Source organism: Carassius gibelio, chromosome A4 (genome assembly GCF_023724105.1).
Source record: "Carassius gibelio isolate Cgi1373 ecotype wild population from Czech Republic chromosome A4, carGib1.2-hapl.c, whole genome shotgun sequence".
Taxonomy (NCBI): Eukaryota; Metazoa; Chordata; class Actinopteri; order Cypriniformes; family Cyprinidae; genus Carassius; species Carassius gibelio.
In genome coordinates this window covers 18,653,127-18,674,071 of record NC_068374.1, presented here as the reverse complement: position 1 = coordinate 18,674,071, position 20,945 = coordinate 18,653,127, and the positions used below count along the sequence as shown (strand labels likewise).

The 20,945-nt window shown below is 38.1% G+C and overlaps 1 protein-coding gene across 2 annotated transcripts; it reads right to left on the bottom strand.

The window, feature by feature from the left end:
- Positions 1 to 254: 254 nt before the first annotated feature.
- On the bottom strand, positions 255 to 17,334 carry LOC127972185 (zinc finger BED domain-containing protein 4). Of its 2 annotated transcripts, none has more exons than XM_052575531.1 (2): positions 17,187 to 17,334; positions 255 to 5,721 (listed from the first exon to the last, which is right to left on the bottom strand). In XM_052575531.1, the coding sequence occupies exon 2, from the start codon at positions 5,524 to 5,526 to the stop codon at positions 1,765 to 1,767; it is 3,762 nt and encodes a 1,253-aa protein (XP_052431491.1). In that variant the 5' UTR covers positions 5,527 to 5,721; positions 17,187 to 17,334; the 3' UTR covers positions 255 to 1,764. The 2 variants fall into 2 exon arrangements, with proteins under 2 accessions (XP_052431491.1, XP_052431498.1); XM_052575538.1 differs by lacking the exon at positions 17,187 to 17,334 and adding an exon at positions 16,776 to 17,169.
- Positions 17,335 to 20,945: the final 3,611 nt, after the last annotated feature.

Sequence of the window (20,945 nt, the reverse complement as noted above, 5' to 3'; positions counted from 1 at the left end):
ATGAGGCGATTTAGTGTTGCGGCCTGTCCCAAATGGCCCGCCATAGGATTAGAATGAGCCTCCTGGAAAAGCATTTCCCGGCGGCCCTTTGGAATTAACAATTGGGTTGTATTAAATTTTGTCCGAACGTCTTGGGTCACTCTATACAACCGGTCTTTTAAAATGGCAAAATACGGATAGGAGAGCGGGAGGGCAGGTTGGAGAGACTGGCCATCGATGGCGCGGACCTGTTGAAATGCATGTTTTAGTGTTATTGATTGGGGAATTAAAAACCGAATTGATAACAGAAAACAAGACTGTGGTTTTTGTTATTCCAAACCTGTATGACTTTATTCAGCAGAAGACAAAACAATCAGGTGACCAAACTATTTTGTTTAGCATTGACTTGAATGTACAAAAATTATATTCCATATTAGAATGAATGTCATACAATTTTGGGATGACATAAATCGAAGTTGTGATATTTGGGTGAGATTATCCCTTTAATCATATGTACAAAAGACTATTCATTTTTTTTTTTTTTTTTACTAGTGCTATATAGGGTCATCTCAACATTTCTGGCTGAAGGCAGAAGAACACCCTGGACAGATGGCCGGTTCATCACATCCTTTTTTTTTCTCAGTACTGCAATCATTATACTTAAGTTCACCATAACATCATACATTAGTTCTACAGGAACTAGTCTTTTTATAGTTCTTAAATACATTGCAACAGTGCTGATGAGTTTCAGTCCCAGCTCATTGTCCTTCCCAAATCATGTGCTTTGTAACTTTCTGGTCTCCTCCAATACACCCCTGAATATATGTATTATTTTTTTACACAACCAAGTCCTATTAATATCTAAACCTCTTTCCCCACATTTCTCAGTTTGGATTGGAATAAGATAGAGTAGATTTAGCAAGATCAATCAGATTTGGAAAATATATAAAAAAATAAGGTGACAATAATCAAGGAAAATCACAAGACAAAGACCTGAAACTTTTTTAAACACAACTGAAACAAATTTAAACACAACATGGCTTCAAAGTATAAAATTTATTATTTACAAATTACCACATGAAAAAAAAAAAAAAAAAAAAAAACCTAGTTGTTCCAGTCTGAACTATTCCTCTATCTAATTATATTTTGGAAATTATTTATAAAATGTACAGTACATTTTCTTGACGTCCCATAATTTAATCTTTTAGAAATAAAAAAAAAAAGTTCTTGACAAATTTTCTAAAAACATTTTAACCTGAAAAGTACAACATTATGTAATATTTTTTACAGATACAAACAAAACAATCATCAACAAAAGGGTTAAAAATAACCAAAGTTCTAACAGTACCTCAAAAATCACAGAATTAAATAAAATGCATTTAAAACATCTCTCAGTCACAGCATTTATTATGGGCCATGTGTTTATATAAAAACAGTATTCAGCATGTGGTTTACATTTTCTAAAATCATTTAAATCAGAAGACTATGACTTTGCACATCAGTTAATATTTACAGCATGTTGTCCTGAAGTAGTTTGTATAAGGCACAAGGAGAGAGAAGACAAAGTTAAAATGCATTTTCTAAAAGAAATTAATGTACAGCAACAAACAATAACTAACCCTATAGCTAGCTAACCCTCCCTTCCTGAAAAAAAACTTTTCACCAGAAATAAGACTCCAGTGATAAAGTGTACTCAACAGTAGTACTCAAGCAATCTTTTATTCAATTAAATATCAGTGGTCCTAGGTTCTAAGAAACAGCCTTGCAAATATAAATACACAATCATCAATACCGAAAATATATCAAAGGAAGGTTGACCTTTAAAAATAGAAGTCCTTCAAGATTTTCTAGCAATGGCCGGGACTGATTCAGAGCATAGCTGAGACTTGATGTGCTAAAAAGTGTGTCTGCTGGTACAATGCTGGGTGGACAACCCACATAGCGTACAGCTACTTTGGCAAGTTCAGGCCACAGTAACTTCTTTAGGTTCCAATAATTCAGAGGATCACAACTCTGGTCAAGAATGTCTTCCTCCAAATACTCCAGCACTGCAAGCTCCAATGATTTTGGTCTCTCCTCCTGCTTGATTCTCTGTCTAATGTCATCCATAAGAGCCCAGAGGTTTTCTTTGCTTGAGGCCAAGCTGTTTGATGAAGCTGGAATTTCACTGCATCCATTTGATAGTGGTGGTTTTGTCTCCACAGAGTTAGATGAAGACACCTCAAGCTCTTGTATGAGGTCATGCTTACACTGCTCTGCTTCTTCCTCAGTAAAAAGGGAGGTTTTATACCTTGGGTCCAACATGGTTGCCCATATGTACCTGGGGTCATGAAGTGTAGGGGACATTTTAGCCACCATTGCTTCCTTTAAAGACTTGAGCATATTGTCAATCCCCATGGTCTCATCAAAAAGCATATCTATTTTTCGGTTGAGTATGTGAATGAGTGGAATGACCTGACCTAGTGTTGCTGTGCGATTGCTCATCTCTCTGCAGGCAACCTCAAAAGGCTTAAGAGCATTGCAAACTGACTGCATGACTTCCCACTGATCACAGCTTATCAGTTCCCTGAAATTGCACTCTATTGACATCTCATCAATGGCTTTCTTTTGTTCTACTAATCGCTCAAGCATAAAATACGATGTTTTCCACTTAGAAGGAACATCCTGAACCAGCTGGTTTTCAGGTAACAGATAAGCTTTTTGCAGCTCTGCCAACTTCTCCTTTGCTTTAGCAGAACGATGAACTCTCTCACAGATTTTTCGAGCCATACTAAGCAAGTTCTGAACCATCCTTTGATTTTTTATGGCTTCATTAACAATGATGTCTATACTATAAACAAAACACTGCATGGCGGTGTGATCACTGCTTTCTAGTATGCTTCCAATAGTTTGATTATCTGTTACAGTAAATCCAATTTTAAGGCCCGAGGAACCAATCCAGGTGTCCCAAAGATATTCAAGCTGCTTTTGTACGTTCATCACATCGTAGTCACAGTCAATTGAAGAAACACCAAGGAGGGCTGAGCAGTGGAAATCTTGCCCCTGAGGCAGAACTTGAGACTCAAATGTTACCCAGTGGGCTGTAAGAATCAAATACTCCTGAGTTTGGCTGCTCACCCAAACACTTGTCGTGAAATGGATGATTCCACCTTCAGCTTCCTTGAGGTGGGTAAGAACTACTTCTTTCACACTTCCACACATTTCTGGTATTGCAGTGCTGGTAAAGTAGGATGAAGAAGGGAGAGAATACTGTGGCTGGAGGTATTCCAGTAATCGGTTCAAGCCAACATTCTCCACTACAGTTGATGGCTGAAGATCCAGTGCAAGCATTTCTGCAATGAGTTTGGTTATTTTTTTGGCAGCTGGGTGGCATTCACTGAACTTCTCTGCATTCTCCTCATAAGAAGAAATGTCCATAAGCTCCTGCTTAATTTGAATTTCAGCAGATGACACATCACCTGAGATATTACTATTAATTTCAAGCACATTCCCATGAAATCTCTGCATGTGCCTAAATAAGCAACTAGTGCCTAAATTGGTTGTCTTTTTGCCTCTGCTAATTGTGCGGCTACAGTGCAAACAGACCACCTTTGTTGGGTCTGCAGAGGAAATAGAAAAGTGATTCCATAGCTTTGAAGTCTTTTTGCTGAAAACAGGCAGGGTGTGGTGTTTGTTCTCAACAGGAGGGCTATCCATTGCATCTGTCGCCATGTCATCCTCTGCAGCAGGAGTACAATGGGGAGACTGAGGTGAGGAAACTTTGTCATTTGTGCTTTTTTGTCTTTTGAGAACATCAGGATGCCGTCTCATCAAATGTCTCATTAAACAGCTTGTGCCAAAGTCCCCTCGTTTACCACGGCTTATGACACAGGGACAATACCGACACAAAGCTTTGAGTTGGTCAACAGGAGAGACAATGAAATGATGCCATACTTCTGATTTCACCCGTTTCATTATTTTCTTGTTTTGTTGAAAAACTGAGCTCTGATCTTGGGATATGTTGTGCTCCTCAGTGTGTTCATCTGGTGAGGATGACCGAGACATATTTTCCCCTTTCAGTTTAAACTTTTCATCATGTGAGGGCTCTTCTCCAGATCGATATGTAGTATCAGTTGCCTCAACCTCAAGAATCATGTGCTCACTGTCATCATTGGGCACATCATCTGATATGTCATCAGAGCGGTTGGATGAACAGAGGAATACCTTTTTGACCTCTGCGGAGTCTTGTGTGCGAGAGAGCAATGTTGGTGGAGTGATGTAAGGGAGAGGAATACTTGAGCCCTGTCCATTTTCTTCAATGACTATGTCTCGATGGGCCCGCCACATGTGGCGAATAAGGCAGCTCGTCCCTAAGTCTTTCCCATTTTTGCCACGACTGAACTCATTCATGCAGTGAATACACACTGCTTTCGAGCTGTCAGCAGGGGACAAATAAAAGTGTTTCCACACTGCGGAGCGCCGTCGGGAACTTGAGCTCTTAGGGGCTGATCCAGGGCATTCACTTCCCAAGTCAGTGGCATCATCATTATGGTTGTTTAAGGAATGTGGGGATGGAACCACACTAGAGTCATTCTTGACGCTTTTTTCAGCTTTTGGTTTGATCTTTTTTAAAGAGTCTTTGGATACTATGTCTGTTGCCTCGGATAGAAAGGAGGACAGTGGAGTATTGTTGTCTGTAGGGGGCTTGATGCTTACAGACAAGTCTCCATTGTTTGGTGATATATTAGGAGGTATTGAAGGTGAATTGTTGGACAAATTACTTAACGAGTCACTGTCTTGCAGAAGAACAGTGGGGTGAGCCCTTCGCACATGCCTCATTAAACAACTAGTACTGAGATCTTTCTCGTTTTTACCCCGGCTGAACTCTTTCATACAGTACATACAGATTGCTTTGGTATTATCACGTGGTGATATGAAAAAATGGTTCCAAGCAGGGGATTTTTTTCTAGGGTTTAGGGGACTTCTTATGGATGATAGAAGGCTTTGTGTGACAGCATCCATTGCAACATCATACAGAGTACTGGAGTACCCACTGAACAAGCTACCATAATCATCGTCATAACCTCTGGTGGCAAAGGGGCCAAAGGCCCCATCAAATGACAACTTTTCATCATCCGGAGCAATTTCACCGGTTTCATTTGGTTCTGCTTTGATACATACACTCGTTTCAATTTCTGAATTATTTATTTCAATGTTCTGGCTCCTATCTGAAATAGTTGGAGATGTTTGAGAGTCATGTTTTTCACAACTTTCTGCTGCTGAATCCCCTGTTGAAAGTTCATCGACGTCAGATCCATCCTCCTCTGTGCCCTCAAATGACAAAGACACCAAAGAGGAATCATTTGCCAGTGTCTCAGGGGGACAAGTATGTGGTTCTGCTTCCAGTACCTCTTGAGGAGTAATTCTGTATGATTTAAACACATAACCATCTTTCCCTTCAATTTTTAAACAGGTTCCTTTGGCCTCTATTCTCTTGATATCTTTGGAGCCATTATGCTCATAACTTAAATCCTCAGTGTTCTGTGAGAGGCCGTCCTCCCTGTCCATTATTGCAGAAAGAATTTCTGCAGTGAAAGAAAACTTTCTCTATTCAAAGCAGATTTTTAAGCGTTCAAGTGTCATGGATGTGGCTCTTTCTTCCATCCAAATGTTTACTTTAACATGTTATATCTGAGCCCAGATGCATCAGATATATTGATTTCCATTTAGGGTACTGTAAAATCACGTGTTCATTTGTAGAATCTGAAAAATTAAATGGGGAGATAGAAGAACATTAAAATAATAAAAATACAATTAACAGTAACAATGTATGTGTGATTAAAAATTTTATATACACAATGACAAATAAAAAAGACAAAAATAAACAAAGGAGCCACTCTCTATAAGTAATTTTTGTTAGACATTATTGTTAGTTATTAGCAATTAAATTAATATTATTATGGTCTATCTGTTTGAATCAATCTGATGATTTAACAATGAAATCACTAACTGACCTGGACTGCAAGTTATCATTACTTTCAGTGATATCAGTCTTGAAAATTAGTTTTGTGAATTCAAGGTTTTTGAAACTCACTGATTGGTTTTGTGGAATTCAAGCCAAGCCCTGCTGTCATGCTCCAAGGTCATCCAAAACAGTTTACAATTTACGGTTAATCATTTTTTTCAAATGTGGTCGATTCAAAATCAAAGGCCACAAATCGTTTTTTTCCATATTTATTTCCGCAAACATTGAACGTTAGATTAACGTTAATCTAATTACTAGTCTTCTACACTAGATGTCACCCTCTTATGTGCCTTGCGCGATGTTACCAAGGAGCGAGAGGCAAACCTGTCCTGTGATAGTGTTGTGGAAAAGAACAAAGCTATTTGCGTATTTTGTAATGCAGAGGTGAAATGCTGTAGTAATACTACAAGTCTGTGGAACAATTTGATGAGACATCACCCAGACGTTACAACACCCCCACAGCAGAGCACACAACCGAAGATTACTACGGAGCGCGGCACGTCACCTGTAGGAGAAAAAAAATATACAATCCGCGGCGACAGTTTTGCAATCAGTCCCCTCGGTTTATAAATCATACTCACAAATTCTTAAACTGTTCCCTCAGTTTAACAAATCGTGCCCACAGATTAATAAACCATACCCACGAATTTCCAATCTGTCCCCTCAGATTTTGTAAACCGTACCCTTGGTTTTTGAATCCGTACCCATGAATTTATAACCCGTGCGCATGCGTTAGTTGGCATTCCGTTCCCACGGATTTGTAAACTGTACTCACAGATTCATGCAGCAAGCTCCTATGTGTTAACATACTGTTTTATTGAATATTATTATGTGGAATATGCCAACAGCAAAGTGATTCTCAAAGTGATTCTCTATCAAGTGCAGTAAGAGGTGGAATACAACAAATAAGAAAGATGTGCATCAAAATCTTGTTTAATCTGTGATAATCTTAGCACTTTATTATTATTGTAAAATAAACCTAGCATTGTGACTGACTCTGGAGTAATTTTTTTCTCTTTTGTAAGTCGTTTTGGATAGGTTTCTAACGCATAACCTGTATAATAATAATAATTATAAAAAATAAGTAATTTTTATTATTTTTATAGGCCAAATAAATGAATGCACTTAAGACAGTAAAAATGTTTGTCAAAATTCATGAATGCTTTATTTTAAAATAACCTTTTAAATGTTTGTGTACTATTCTTTCTTAACATGAAGACATATTTGGGTGATTTTATTACACTAAGCTCCCCCCAGAGTTAGATGCACACTTTGCTGTTAATGTTATTATTAAATAGTTAGGCCTATTATAACATTACATTCAGTTAGAAAAGGAATGACAACATAATGACGGCACATTATTTGTTTTGTATTGCTTTTTAACTTGCCGTTAACGTGCTGCGCTCGTAGATTTCAAATGCATTCACAAGCAAAATTCCTCACAATTCACCTCGTGCACAAAAGATCACCGATTACATTTGCATAGAAAATCGAATCGAAATCGATACATCCGAATCGATACTCAGCCCTACATGTTAAGTCAATGCAAAGATGCAAATAGACATCCTGTGGTGCGTTTCGCATGAATGAGGCCGTTCTTCTCCAAAATCAACCAAACATTTTTAAATAAGTGATGTCTTTATAAATAAACTGCATTTGAGTTTAAAACAACTACATTCTCACCTGAAATACATTAAAAACTACATTTCATGACACGATAACATTAATATTTTGAAAACTATCTGAATAAATGGTGGTTGAAATCACAGTGCTGCGTGAACTCAACCCTCCCATGACACAAATTCGAGTCTGCGAATAAGCTCAAAATGTTAAAGCGTCGAACTACGTACGTTATTTTTTTATTTCGTAGTGTCCGGAGTAAGATACTGTACAAAAGATGTTTACTTTTAATCCACAAGACAAAAAAAATGCTGAAATTATTAAAATAACCCTATTCAAAAGTTTGGGAACCCTTGGTTCTTAATACGGTTACCTGGATGATCCATGACTGTTTTTCTATTTTGCGATGGTTGTGCATGAGTCCCTTGTTTGTTCTGAACAGTTAAATGGAGAACTGTTCTTCAGAAAAATATTTAAGGCCCTGCAGATTCTTCAGTTTTCCAGCATCTTTGCATATTTGAACCCTTTCCAGCAGTGACTTTATGATTTTGCTAGAGTTGTTCCGATTCCGATACTAGTATCGGAAATATCTCCGATACCACAACAAATTCTGGCATCGGCATCGGCGAGTACATGAACCCATATACCGATCCGATACCATTTTCTTAAAAAAGACCTAGTTATGACCGCAAGCTTTGCCTAACCGCTGCACGGTTCTTCTTCGCTGCTCAAAATGCATTGAAAACACAGGAAGTTGTGCTGTGTTGCCACAAGCAACCCCTGTTTAGAGCAGCGAAGAAGAAATGAAAACGCGTTAGCAGCCCTGATCTATATATGACTGGATCACTCATCACATTCTAAACTGCCAAAAGACAGTGAAGCCGCTTCTATATTATAGATCAGTGGTTAGCAGTATGTCTCTGTAGTACCGGTAGTTACAGACTCTCAAGTATATTCAGTACCGGCAGCTGCGTTCAGTCTTCCGTGTAAGTCAAAGCGCAGGGCTCCAGACAGTAGCCGAATATATACTAGTGTCTGTGAATATTAAACTGCAAAATACTATTTAAATATTACTCCCGCAAAATCTACATCTCTGTGGGTGACTGGCACAGATGCGCGAGAGCTCGCTGTTTTGTAGTCTCTGCTGTGTGTCATGAGGACACGAACGCATAAACCTTCACTTCATGAGAATTTACCGTTTCATTTGAGAATACTGTCATATCATAAACACAGACACTCAAAGATCTTCATGGCAGCCCATTAAAATAAATGTTTGGTTTACATGAGTAAATTGACAATATATAAAGCTACTGTTGTAGCCTACAGTAATAATAATACGTCTCTATAATAATAATAATTATGCCTAGATGGTTGCTTGTTTTTTACTTGTTTTGTTGTAAAGAGATTATCTGATTAATAGATCTTTTTTTATATTCCTAGACTTATTTGTTGCAGTTTTTTTATACAGTTATATTGTAAAACTTAAATACCTTTTTTAGTTTGCGGTGTTAGATTTTTGGCTGCATTTGAAGTTCTTTTTTGCATATGAAAATAAATAATACTGTCAAATTCATGTTAGATAATAAAAATACTGTAATAAATACAGTAGTTCACCATGTATTTGTTCATGTTTTATTGAGGGATCTGTCTGAAGCACACCATAAAAAGAATTCTAGCAATTTACACAGGGCTAGTAGTATATACAGCTGTATATACAGATACACACCCAGGTATCGGATCAGTACTCGGTATCGGCCGATACCCTGAGCCCAGGTATCGGAATCGGTATCGGGAAGAGAAAAAGGGTATCGGAACATCTCTAGATTTTGCGATAGATCTTTTCACACTGAGGACAATTGAGGCATTCAAACACAACTATTAAATAAAAAAAGGTTCAAACGTACACTGATGCTCCAGAAGGAAACAAGACACATTAAGAGTTGGGGGTGAAAACTTTTAAACATGATGTCGTCAACATTTTTCTTATTTTGTTGAAATATAATTATTTTCCATTTAGTTCTGCCCTTTGTAACAGAAGATACTTGTATGTTTCCCTGAACACAAATGATCTTCAAATTCCAAAAGTTTTCTCTTAACAAGCTTAAAAGCTCTTAACTCTTTCCCCACCAAACACGGAATTTTCCAGGTATTCATGTTTTAGGTGGTGTATGGTAAGGAAGACTTTTGCGCATGCTCGGAAAGAGTACGTAACTTTTTGATTAAAGAAACCGTCTGCAATAGTCTCAAACATGAATGGAATATGTTAGCGAGAATGTAGGTCAAAATATCTGACGGACAAATGAAGAGGTACTGATCAAGTACTGGAGGTGTTGATGGACTCAGAGTCCGATCGCTCCTTATTTGATCATTCTGAATCTGATCAGGACGAAGTAGTCAGTGAGACAGATGCACGTGTCGTTGACAGAAAGTTCTAGTCATGGACGAGCAGCAGATAGTTTGTTTACGCGTCGATCTGGACAAAGACATAGTTCACCTGTGTGTCGAAGAGTGGACAGTGACAGATCAGACAGTAATACAGTGAGTGGACATTCAAGGCCAAGATCTCAGTCGTCTTTCCCAGGTGACAGAACGTTTAGAGGTAAGACAAGATAAGAAAATATGAAAAAGTTTTCCATTCTTTACGCACATGCACAATGTTGGATAATATATATACACACATACATACACACACACACTGTGTGTGTGCATGCATTTATGTGGGACTGTGTGCATAAATATGAGCGTGTAATGGCGTATTTTTTTTATCTTTTTGTGCACATTTTCCACATTGTAATATGTATTTACAGGTGAAACTCGAAAAATTTGAATATCGTGCAAAAGTTTAAGTAATTCAACTTAAAAGGTGTAACTAATATATTATACTGACTCATTACATGCAAAGTGAGACATTTCAAGCCTTTATCTGATATAATGTTTTTTATTAAGGCTTACAGCTTATGTAAACTCCAAATTCTAAATTAGAATATTGTAAAAAGTTTTTCATAAGCTGTAAGCCATAATCAAAGTTATAACAAATAAAGACGTGAAATATCTCACTTTGTGTGCGCATGTGAACCTAATGATTCTGAGTGGCATGAAATTAACTGGCAGCCAAAAAATTTCCCTTCACTGAGAATACTGGGCCTATCGGTGATGCTGCTGCTCTTGAGTCAGAACAACCTGTAGACTTTGCAGAGTTGTTCATTTCTGATGTACTGATTCAGAACATTGTTGATCAGACCAACTTGTATGCAGATCAGTGTATTCAGGCTATGGATGACACTTCAAAGCATGCTAGTTGCCATGCATGGAAGCCTGTCACAGTTTCAGAAATTAAAACTTTCATGGGCCTCCTTTTTCTCACTGGTATCATTTATAAGCCTGAACTTGAAATGTACTGGTGTACAGATGACATGTTAGCTACCCTCTACTTCAACAAAGTCATGCCTCGCAATAGGTTTGAAATCATATGGAGATTTCTTCACTTCAGTGATAATACAACAAGGCCAGACAATTGTACTGACAGGCTGTACAAAATCTGCCCTGTCTTGGATCACCTTGTGTCCAAATTCTGCGAAATGTTTCAGCCCAAGTCAAACATTTGCATTTATAAGGGGATGTTTCTGTGGCGTGTGCGCCTAGCTTTCAGGGTGTACAATTCCCAGAAACCCATCAAATATGGAGTAAAATCCTACATCGTGTGCGATTCTGATAACAGACTACTGTTTTAACATGATGCAATATTGTGGGGAAAGCGCTACCCTTGGAGACACTGTTGTCTCTCTTCTTGATCGCCTAGCAGGTCATGGCTACAAATTGTTTATGGACAACCTATACAACTCTGTACAACTGTGTGAGCGCATACTTGATGTGAAAACCCATGTATGTGGTACAATTAGAAAAAACAGAGGTGAACCGCCGGTCATTCGAGATATCAGAAATGCTGATCTTAGATTTGGGGAAATAATCATGCATCACAACGAAAATGTGATGGTCTTGGCATGGAGAGACAAACAAACAGTGAAAATGGTTACAACATTCCATCAGAACAACATGGAACGTGTTGAGGTATGGCAGACAGGCCACCAAGAAAAAGTTGCAAAGCAAAAACCAGCATGCATTTTGGAATACAATCATGAATTCCATGGTGTTGACAAACTAGACCAAAACATTGTGTGCTACCCATTTATCAGGAAGTCACACAAGTGGACAAAGAAATTTGTCTTGTACCTGTTTCAGATCAGTTTGTTCAACGCTTTTGTCATTTACATAGCGAAAAACCCACAGGGTAATTGTAACACTCTTCTCTCATTCATCCAGAGTGTTATAAAATCATGGACCAGCCAAGAGTATGCTAGTGGTGGGGAGAAAAGTGCTACTGAAAACACTCCAAGAGCATCATACAACACTGACCCAAAAAACAGGATGAATGGCAGTTTTGCTGTTCATGAACTTGTTCCAATCCTGCCCACTCCCAAAAAGCAACACCCAACCAGAGGATGCAGAGTTTGTGTAAGTAAGGAGACCTCATTCTACTGCAAAAGTTGTGGTGTCTTCTTACATCCTGGGAAATGTTACTCTGTGTACCACTCAAAAGCAAATTACGGTGCCTAAATTTAATATATTTTAGATTTATGTTTAATTGTAATATATTTTGGAAGGTTTTATATTTGATGAAAACGTAGGGCTGTGCAAAAAATTGAATGCGATTTTCATGCGCATCTCATCAGTAAAGACGCTCCTGTAATATCTCCAGCACGTGCGTTCAGATCAGGGTGGCCATGTTTTCACAACAAATCCTGCCCAGTTGCTTCTCAAAACTAGTCCAAAACAAGCCCAATCGTGCTTCCATAAGGTTCCCCGATAAAAAGTTGCTTCCTGGGGTTAAAATATACGTTTTTTTTTAGCAGGGTTGCCTTAGTAAAATTCACATTTTAGGGGCTAAATGTCATGTTATTTGGATTGGGGTCGCTTTGACCCGCGGACATGAAAAACAATCACAGACTTGACAACACCGGTTGGCATTTACTACACCGAGCCGTAATTCACTGACAATCTACACAAAATCGATGTTAAAATCGCAGGCGATTCTTTGTCAATTTTGAAAGCGATTTTGTGTTAGTTGTCGGTAGACTACGGCTCTGTGTGGTAACTGCCGCTCCACCTGAACCAGTGTTGCCAAGTCTGCGCTCTGCAATTGTTTTTCATATCCGCGGTTTGAAGCAACCCCAATACCAATAACGTGATAGGGTAACCCTTCCAAAAATGTATATTTTAACCCCGGGAAGCAATTTTTATCGGGGAAACTCCCGGAAACGCGATTGGACTAGTTTTGGACTAGTTTTAAGAAGCAACTGGGCAGGATTTGTTGTGAAAACCTGGCAGCCCTGATCTGAACGCACATGCTGGAGATATTACAGGAGCGTCTTTACTGATGAGATGCGCATAAATATTCTGTGGGCCATTAAAGTTTAGGGAAAATCGTCAAAAACCCTGGCAGTGCCTGGCAACTTAAAAAAAAAATGCTGGCAGGGAAAGAGTTAATGCATCTTTAATGCATGGAATGGCATGAGAGCAGGTGAATAATGACAGAACTTTCATTTTGGGTGAATCATCCTTTTAAAAACAAACACTGATGTTAAAACTGAGTGGTGTCAAAATAAAAAAAATACATATAAAAAAAAAAAAAACTAGGAAAGAAAGCAACTAAACAAGTATGACACATTGAACAATGACTAAATGTAAACATCTTTTCTAGGGGTGCTCCGATCACGATCGGCCGATCGTTATGCGTATCTCGTCAGTAAAGCCGGTTCTCTCATCAGCCGTTAATTCCATCAGGTGTGTGATTTCACAGAGTAGCTGTTACTACACAGAGCCGTTGTTAATAGAGAAGATGTGCAAATCCACTTCATTTTCAGCGTTTTTTGGCGCATCTTCTCTATTAACAACGGCTCTGTGTAGTAACAGCTGCTCTATGTGAAATCACACACCTGATGGAATTAACCGCTGATTAGAGAACCGGCTTTACTGACGAGACGCGCATAACGATCGGCCGATCGTGATCGGAGCACCCCTAATCTTTTTTGTACAATATCTTACTCAGGACAGTACTTAAAGGGGGGGGGTGAAATGCTCGTTTTCACTCAATATCATGTTAATCTTGAGTACCTATAGAGTAGTACTGCATCCTTCATAACTCCAAAACGTATTTAGTTTTATTATATTCATAAGAGAAAGATAGTCTGTACCGATTTTTCCCGGAAAAAGACGAGCGCCTGGAGGCGTGACGTGTGGGCGGAGCTAAAGAATCACGAGCGCCAGTTGCTTTGAGAGCGTTTGGAAGCTCTGACAGCTGTGAAGGCTGAAACTGAACGAGAGCAGCAGCAGCAAGCACTCGCTCCGAGCGGGGCTCGAACCCGGGTCTCCGATGGGAGGCAGACGCACTAACAAGGAGGCAGAGATATTTTAAGCAGTTTTACTCACCGCCTGTGGTTCCAACACACAATCGTGACCCTTTTTCGTTGGGATTGCATCATCCTTAAGAAATAAACAATACGCAAATCCTTCGTCAAACTGGGCTTTGTTTGTAAAACAAGCATTTTAGAAATGCAGGGAACAAACACAAACACTTACACAACTCCGTTGATGCTCTGTAAAAATAAACTCCATCCACCGGTCCCTTAATGCTGTTTTTTCTTTGGTAATCTGTGCAGGGTTGTCTTGCCCTGGCAACCAAAAACACACTCCTTTTGTGACATTTCGCGACGCTGTCGCTCTGATCAGTGAATGCCTGTGCTCTCTCAGTGCTGTGCTATACGGGAGCGCGCGCTCTTCCGGCAGACGTGCCTCAGGACCCATATAAGGAAATTCCGCTCCATCTAACGTCACACAGAGCCATACTCGAAAAAAACTTTCCGAAACCTGTGACAAACCGGAAGGAGTATTTTTGGAACAGAAATACTCCTTCAAACGTACAACTTAATTTTTGAAACTTTGTCCATGTTTAGCATGGGAATCCAACTCTTTAACAGTGTAAAAAACTCAGTATGCATGAAATAGCATTTCACCCCCCCTTTAATAAAAAACAACAACATCCATTTAGTATGATCCCTCTTATTTTGTTAAAATTATTCACATTTTCAAAGATTCTGCAAGGGGTTTGCTAAAAATGTATGTGCATTTTGAAATCAACTTGTACTATGAAATTAATCTTCTATTTTAATGAATTATAGACCGCAATAAACAACATATAAACTAGAGCTGCAAGATTCTGGATAAATTGAGAATCATATTTAATACACACACACACACATACAGATATATACACATACATGCATATTTGTGTGTAAGTCTACGAGCTGAGATGAGGAAATTCTTCCCCGCGAGTAAATATTCAATGACTATGCTCTAACGTAAGGGGTGCTGAACCATCATTCCACACTTTAACATGGCGAGCGGTGAAGTGAGGCAGTACGAGGAAGCACCGGCGTCTTCCAAATCTACAAATCTATGGTGTGGAGACTTTTCCGAGCCGTTGAGTATAATGCAGAGGAAGAAAAAACGGTAAAAAAAAAGACTGTTTGCAAGCATTGTTTTACACGTTTAGCCTACTGTAAACTTCCAACATGACTGCACATCTGTGGCACCATCACCCAGCAATATCACTGTATGAAGGCAGGATAGCAGAGCAAGTACTAAAGTCCTCCAAAAAAAACACTCTGTTGCGAGTTAGAGAATTTTCTCCACTGCCAGGGACATTGTAAATGCAAAACGCTCCTTGTTGCAGAGAATGTTGACAGGCTTATCTTTATACAGAAGAACCTCAAAATACAAGAATAGATAGCTGACCTAAGTGAAATTGCACTTTAAATTCTGAATGAAGAATACTGTACTGGAGTACTGTTAAGTTTACTGAAGTACATGTATGTTTATTTGAAATGGTCAATTTATGTTTACTAACTTCACATGTATGTTTATTTTCAAAATTTAGGAATTTGTGTGTTCCCCAGTTTACATGGGCTACCAGCAGTTGTAAGAAGTTAGGGTTAATTTTAAAAGAAAAAAATATTTTATATTATACAACACACTAGGAACTATTGGATTTTTCTTATTGCAATAAATTGTTTTTATTTTTTTCTTCTTAACCTCTTACTGTTCCTATTGCCCAAGCATAGAATAACAACAACAAAAAAAAAAAAAACACTTGTGTCAAGCCATCAGAACCGAACCGAAAACCGTGGTAAAAAAACGAGGTATGTATTGAACCGTGGGCTAACTGTATTGTTGCATCCCTAATATATATATATATATAGAGAGAGAGAGAGAGAGAGAGAGAGAGAGAGGGGTACTTTAGATGATTTTCTCTATTTGTGTCACCGAAAGAGTTTTGGTTTGCTTAGTTGGGGATACAATTTCTGGCAACATTGTTGACTTGACATCACAGAAATGGAAGTGGATGAGCTGGATGATGACATCACTGAATTCACAATGAACTGACTTTAACTGATAAACTGACTGTTTTCTATTGTCCTCTTGCATTATCAACTCATATTTTTCCTGTTTAACACTTTTTTGACAATCTGTAATGTATGAAGCTCTATATAAATAAAGACAACTTGATTGTCCTACATAGTAATTGTTACTATTTCAATCATTAACGTATATATATATAGTACAGAAAGTTTGGACACACCTTCTCATTCAAAGAGTTTTCTTTATTTTCATGACTATGAAAATTGTAGATTCACACTTTTGGTCTGTACTGATTGTATATATATATATATATATCGCCATAATTAACAATTAATAGTCATATAGCCCTATTCTGGTTTTCAACTATTTATAAATGAAAATAGCTAAATTAAACAAAACATTGTTGTCATCAATGCCAATTTACAATTTAGGCAATCACAAGCCATTAATAGGACTAACTAAATATACACTATACTTGTCAAACTATGCTAAGCTATTCTTATTTGGTATGAAGAATATAAATAACATTTACATTTTCTGATAGTTGTCACGATATAAGGCATAAATAAAAATATAGACACCAAGTAGCCTATTAGTATAATAATGACCGTATGCCTGTTGTATGTTCATGTAGTATGAATAAAATTTGTCTCCGAGTTGTTCATAAGGAAGTCGGGGTGCTGCTTGAGCTACTCACCTCAACGGTCTCGCGACCTCGAGCGACACATGCTAGCGGCTAGTGCATTAGCTTGCAGACAAAACAACAGAAAAACACGTCACGCTTCTTTCCTGCCATATGGCCATAAAACTCGAGTTACTCGTTTGTATTTTCTCATAATTTAATTTATAAAAACGACTAATGGGGATTTAAAATGCCTGTGTAAACATTTAATTACGAAGAAAGAGCGAATTTGACTTAGTGACAACTCAATTGTGTGGTTGAGTTAGGCCACATAGGACATAACCTGATGAGGCAGAACCGGATCCAGGTCGCACAAAACAGAGAAGCTCGTCGAACTAGCCGGGCCACTGAATCTAAACCAAAATCATGCATGTGTCTTCCCGAGACGATGTAGAACACTCGAACAAAGACACAATCATAGCTTACCTTCGTGTCCAGGGGTTTCAGTAAGTTTCGGCTGTGAAATGGTTAAATAGAGCGTACGGTTGATCCAGTGTTGAAATCGAGTTGGTTGCTTTGTCCCCTGTGCCGTAAACAGTGCGTTGTAGTAGCGCCATCCGGTGTCAAACGGAAGAAACATAGCTCTATGGCGTCATAGAGGCTTTCAGTAGGCGGGTTTAATAAAACAAAACTACAGTCAGTCCCATAGCTGATAAAAGGTCATAAATATGCAAAGATTCTACACTTTGCATCATTATGCATAGACGCTCAAACCATAAAACAACAGCAACAATGAGGGTCTACTAAAGCAAACACACAGGGTTTCTTGACCAAAGGGTCTCTCTCAGGGGCAGACAGGCACCAAATGGGGTGGGGCAAAACACGCAGGCCCTTTGATGTTTAGACGTGTTTTTAGGCCAATTTAAAGCATGTGGTATTTTTCTGTATTCTTGCTGCTTAAGAGATGCCCCATTGTCCTAAACCAGTTTTTTTTATTTAGCCTATTTGTAATTCCTATTTACAATTAAATGAAAGACGTTTGTAGAGGTTCACGCAACAATGACATTGTAAATGTAATTGAGATTTTGAATTTAATATAGAAATTATTATTTTTGTATTGTTGTACTCAGAATCAGTAAGCTATATATATATATATATATATATATATATATATATGTATGTATATATATATATATATATATGTTTATATATATATATATGTTCTCTTAGTATCCCTGTAAAGACGGGAGAGGGCATCGGGTTTTACATTTTTGGAGCCTGGGCGATATGAGAGAGAGAAGTTGAACCGGCCAAAGAAGAGTGCCCATCGGGCCTGGCGTGAACTCACCCTCCCTACCAGTGATGCCACTCACCCAAGGCCAGCCTGACCGCCAACAGCTCCCGGTTCCCTACGTCATAATTCCGTTCTGCTGGGCTCAGGCGGTGAGAGTAGTAGGCACAGGGATGTACCTACATCTCTGAAGGATCTTGTATCAAGAGGATTCTTGGGACGTCAGAGACACCAGCAGCTTCAAATACCTGTTTGCTGCTCAACAGTGTTTTTTATAGCTGCCCTTTTAATAACATTAATGTGTTAATGACATCTTTATAACATTAATTTCTCACAGAAACCTTTCTTAATTAGCCTTTATCTGATCGAATTGTTCTGTGCTGTGAATCATTCACAAATCTTTTGACAGTTCGTTCTTCGATGATAACCTTTCTGTTTTACGTGTATCAATTGTTTTTATGCCTTTTGCAAGACAGTGATCGACCAATATGGGTTTTTTCTATAGCCGATGGCGATATTTAGAGGTCAGGGTCAGCTGATGGCTGATATGTGCTGCCGATTTTTAGGGCCGATATGTTGATCGTTTTCCCCTTAATTTGCATGCTAAAATGTCACATTAATAAGAAGTGGGTGCAGAACATTTCTAAACTTACCATTATTTATTGAGCACTGACTTGAACCATCTCTCGAATCTTAATTTTGTGCACTGCACGGTATTAAAATATTTTTTTTTATCCAAAGTTAACAAAACAAATCAATAAACTGACCAAGTATTAAATATAAAAACAGTTATTATATATAAGTCAATCATTTATATAAAAGTTTAGAGCATTTATTCAGCAGCATTTTTCAAGTTTGTTGGAACATTAATGTAAACTTAATTATACATTTAAATAAATACAATTGTATAAATAAAAATCAAACTGAAAAATATAAAAAATAAAATATATAAAAAATTAATAATAGTAGTGCTGCAAACACACTAGCAACCAGCAACATTTGTGTTTGGTATAAATGACACAGAACATCTAAAGTGCATTCTAATTTCAAACTTGCATCACAGTCTGTTCATTATTAAAATAAAGTACAGTCAACCAAACATATAAATGATTACACTGATCAGTTTAAATAGACCGTAGTATACCGGTCCACTCTGCTGTTATGCCAATGACGTTTTTGCTCATGTGAAGAGAGGATGATCTTTTCCATCTAGTTTACATAAAAAAAAAATAAAATAAAAAAATATATATATTTTTTATAGTTTAACATTCAGATACACTGGGAATATGGAAACATTGGGATATGTGCAGAACGAGACGTGAGCAATAACCTCCAAATACAACTAGCCAAACCCGCGTCATTTGAGAACATTGCAATTGCGTTTTAAAATACAATAACGTGAACCACGAAACCATATATGATCATAATCATATCTATTCATTTTACAGTCCTGCTACTAGCATTTTTTATTCAGACTAAAACCCCTTTAATTCAGGTGAGAAAGCTTTTTTTCCAATTGGCTTTTGCACATAATAATAATACCACTGCAGACACATTTTGCAGCATTAAGGTTATTAAGTTATCGTTAATTTCAACGTTTCAACTGGAATTACCCGGAACAATAGTAACAGGAACTTTTTTTCCCCAGGAACCATTTTTCCCCAAGATCTGTTGCTTTCTGTGTTTCCACTACAGCCTAAAGTACTGGGAAGATTAGGCAAATAGTCTGGTGACGTAGGTCTGTCCGCGTTTTTCAATACAAACCACACACATTTTGGACTAGCATCCTCTGTAGTTTGGACTTGTTAACATCAGTCAGCTCACCTTGGCTATTGCAATTTGATAGCAGATGATATTTAATAAAATAATAATGCCAACATTAGCGTAAATACTCTGTCCACATAATGCATTTAAGACTCAATTAATATTTATTTATCATTTGAAAAACCTTTACTCACAGAGATTAGCCTACATGTTTTTGTGGAGGAACATTATTGAATCCACTGTAGATGTCTTCATTGTGTTCCTGCGCTCACTGATGGTGCATCATTATTCACTTATTATTCTCATTATAAACATGGTCAAAACTTTTCCACACCTCAGATTTTGCTTTAGTTGCTGGTGCAACCAAAACGTAATCACCAGAGGCAAGCCTCCGTTTACACCTACTCAGCATCCATTTTCACATCTTTCTCTCGCTAATCGAAACACATCACATGACCGCTCGTTTACCTCGCAAACCGGAGCGCAAGCCCGAGCCCGGCCAAAGATCTTCAGCTCTATGACCTTTGGCGTGACATTTAAAAAGTACTAAGAAATTATATTAAATGACAAAAAAATACTTGAGACAGAATTGTTCACATTATTAGGGCTCAAGCCCGAAGGGGCGAAGAGCCCTATTGTTCCCCTAAGGATTATTAGGGCCCGAGCACCGAGGTGCGAGGACCCTCTTGTATCTGCTTTGTTTATTATTATTATTATTATTATTATTATTATTAGGGCCCGAGCACCGATGGTGTGAGGACCCTCTTGGAATTGCTCCGTTTATTATTATTATTATTAGGGCCCGAGCACCGATGGTGTGAGGACCCTATTGGAATTGCTCCGTTTATTATTAGGGCCCGAGCACCGAGGTGCGAGGACCCTCTTGTATCTGCTTTGTTTTTTATTAGGGCTCAAGCCTGGAGGGCGAGAGCCCTATTGTTTTCCTTAGGATTATTTGTTATTATTATTATTATTATTAGGGCTCAAGCCTGGAGGGCGAGAGCCCTATTGTTTTCCTTAGGATTATTTGTTATTATTATTATTAGGGCTCAAGCCTGGAGGGCGAGAGCCCTATTGTTTTCCTTAGGATTATTAGGGCTCAAGCCTGGAGGGCGAGAGCCCTATTGTTTTCCTTAGGATTATTTGTTATTATTATTATTATTATTATTATTATTTATTATTATTATTTT

What these genes read in the sequence shown, in the direction of transcription:
- LOC127972185 (XM_052575531.1), bottom strand. Translation starts at nt 5,526, where the DNA reads ATGGACAGGGAGGACGGCCTCTCACAGAACACTGAGGATTTAAGTTAT.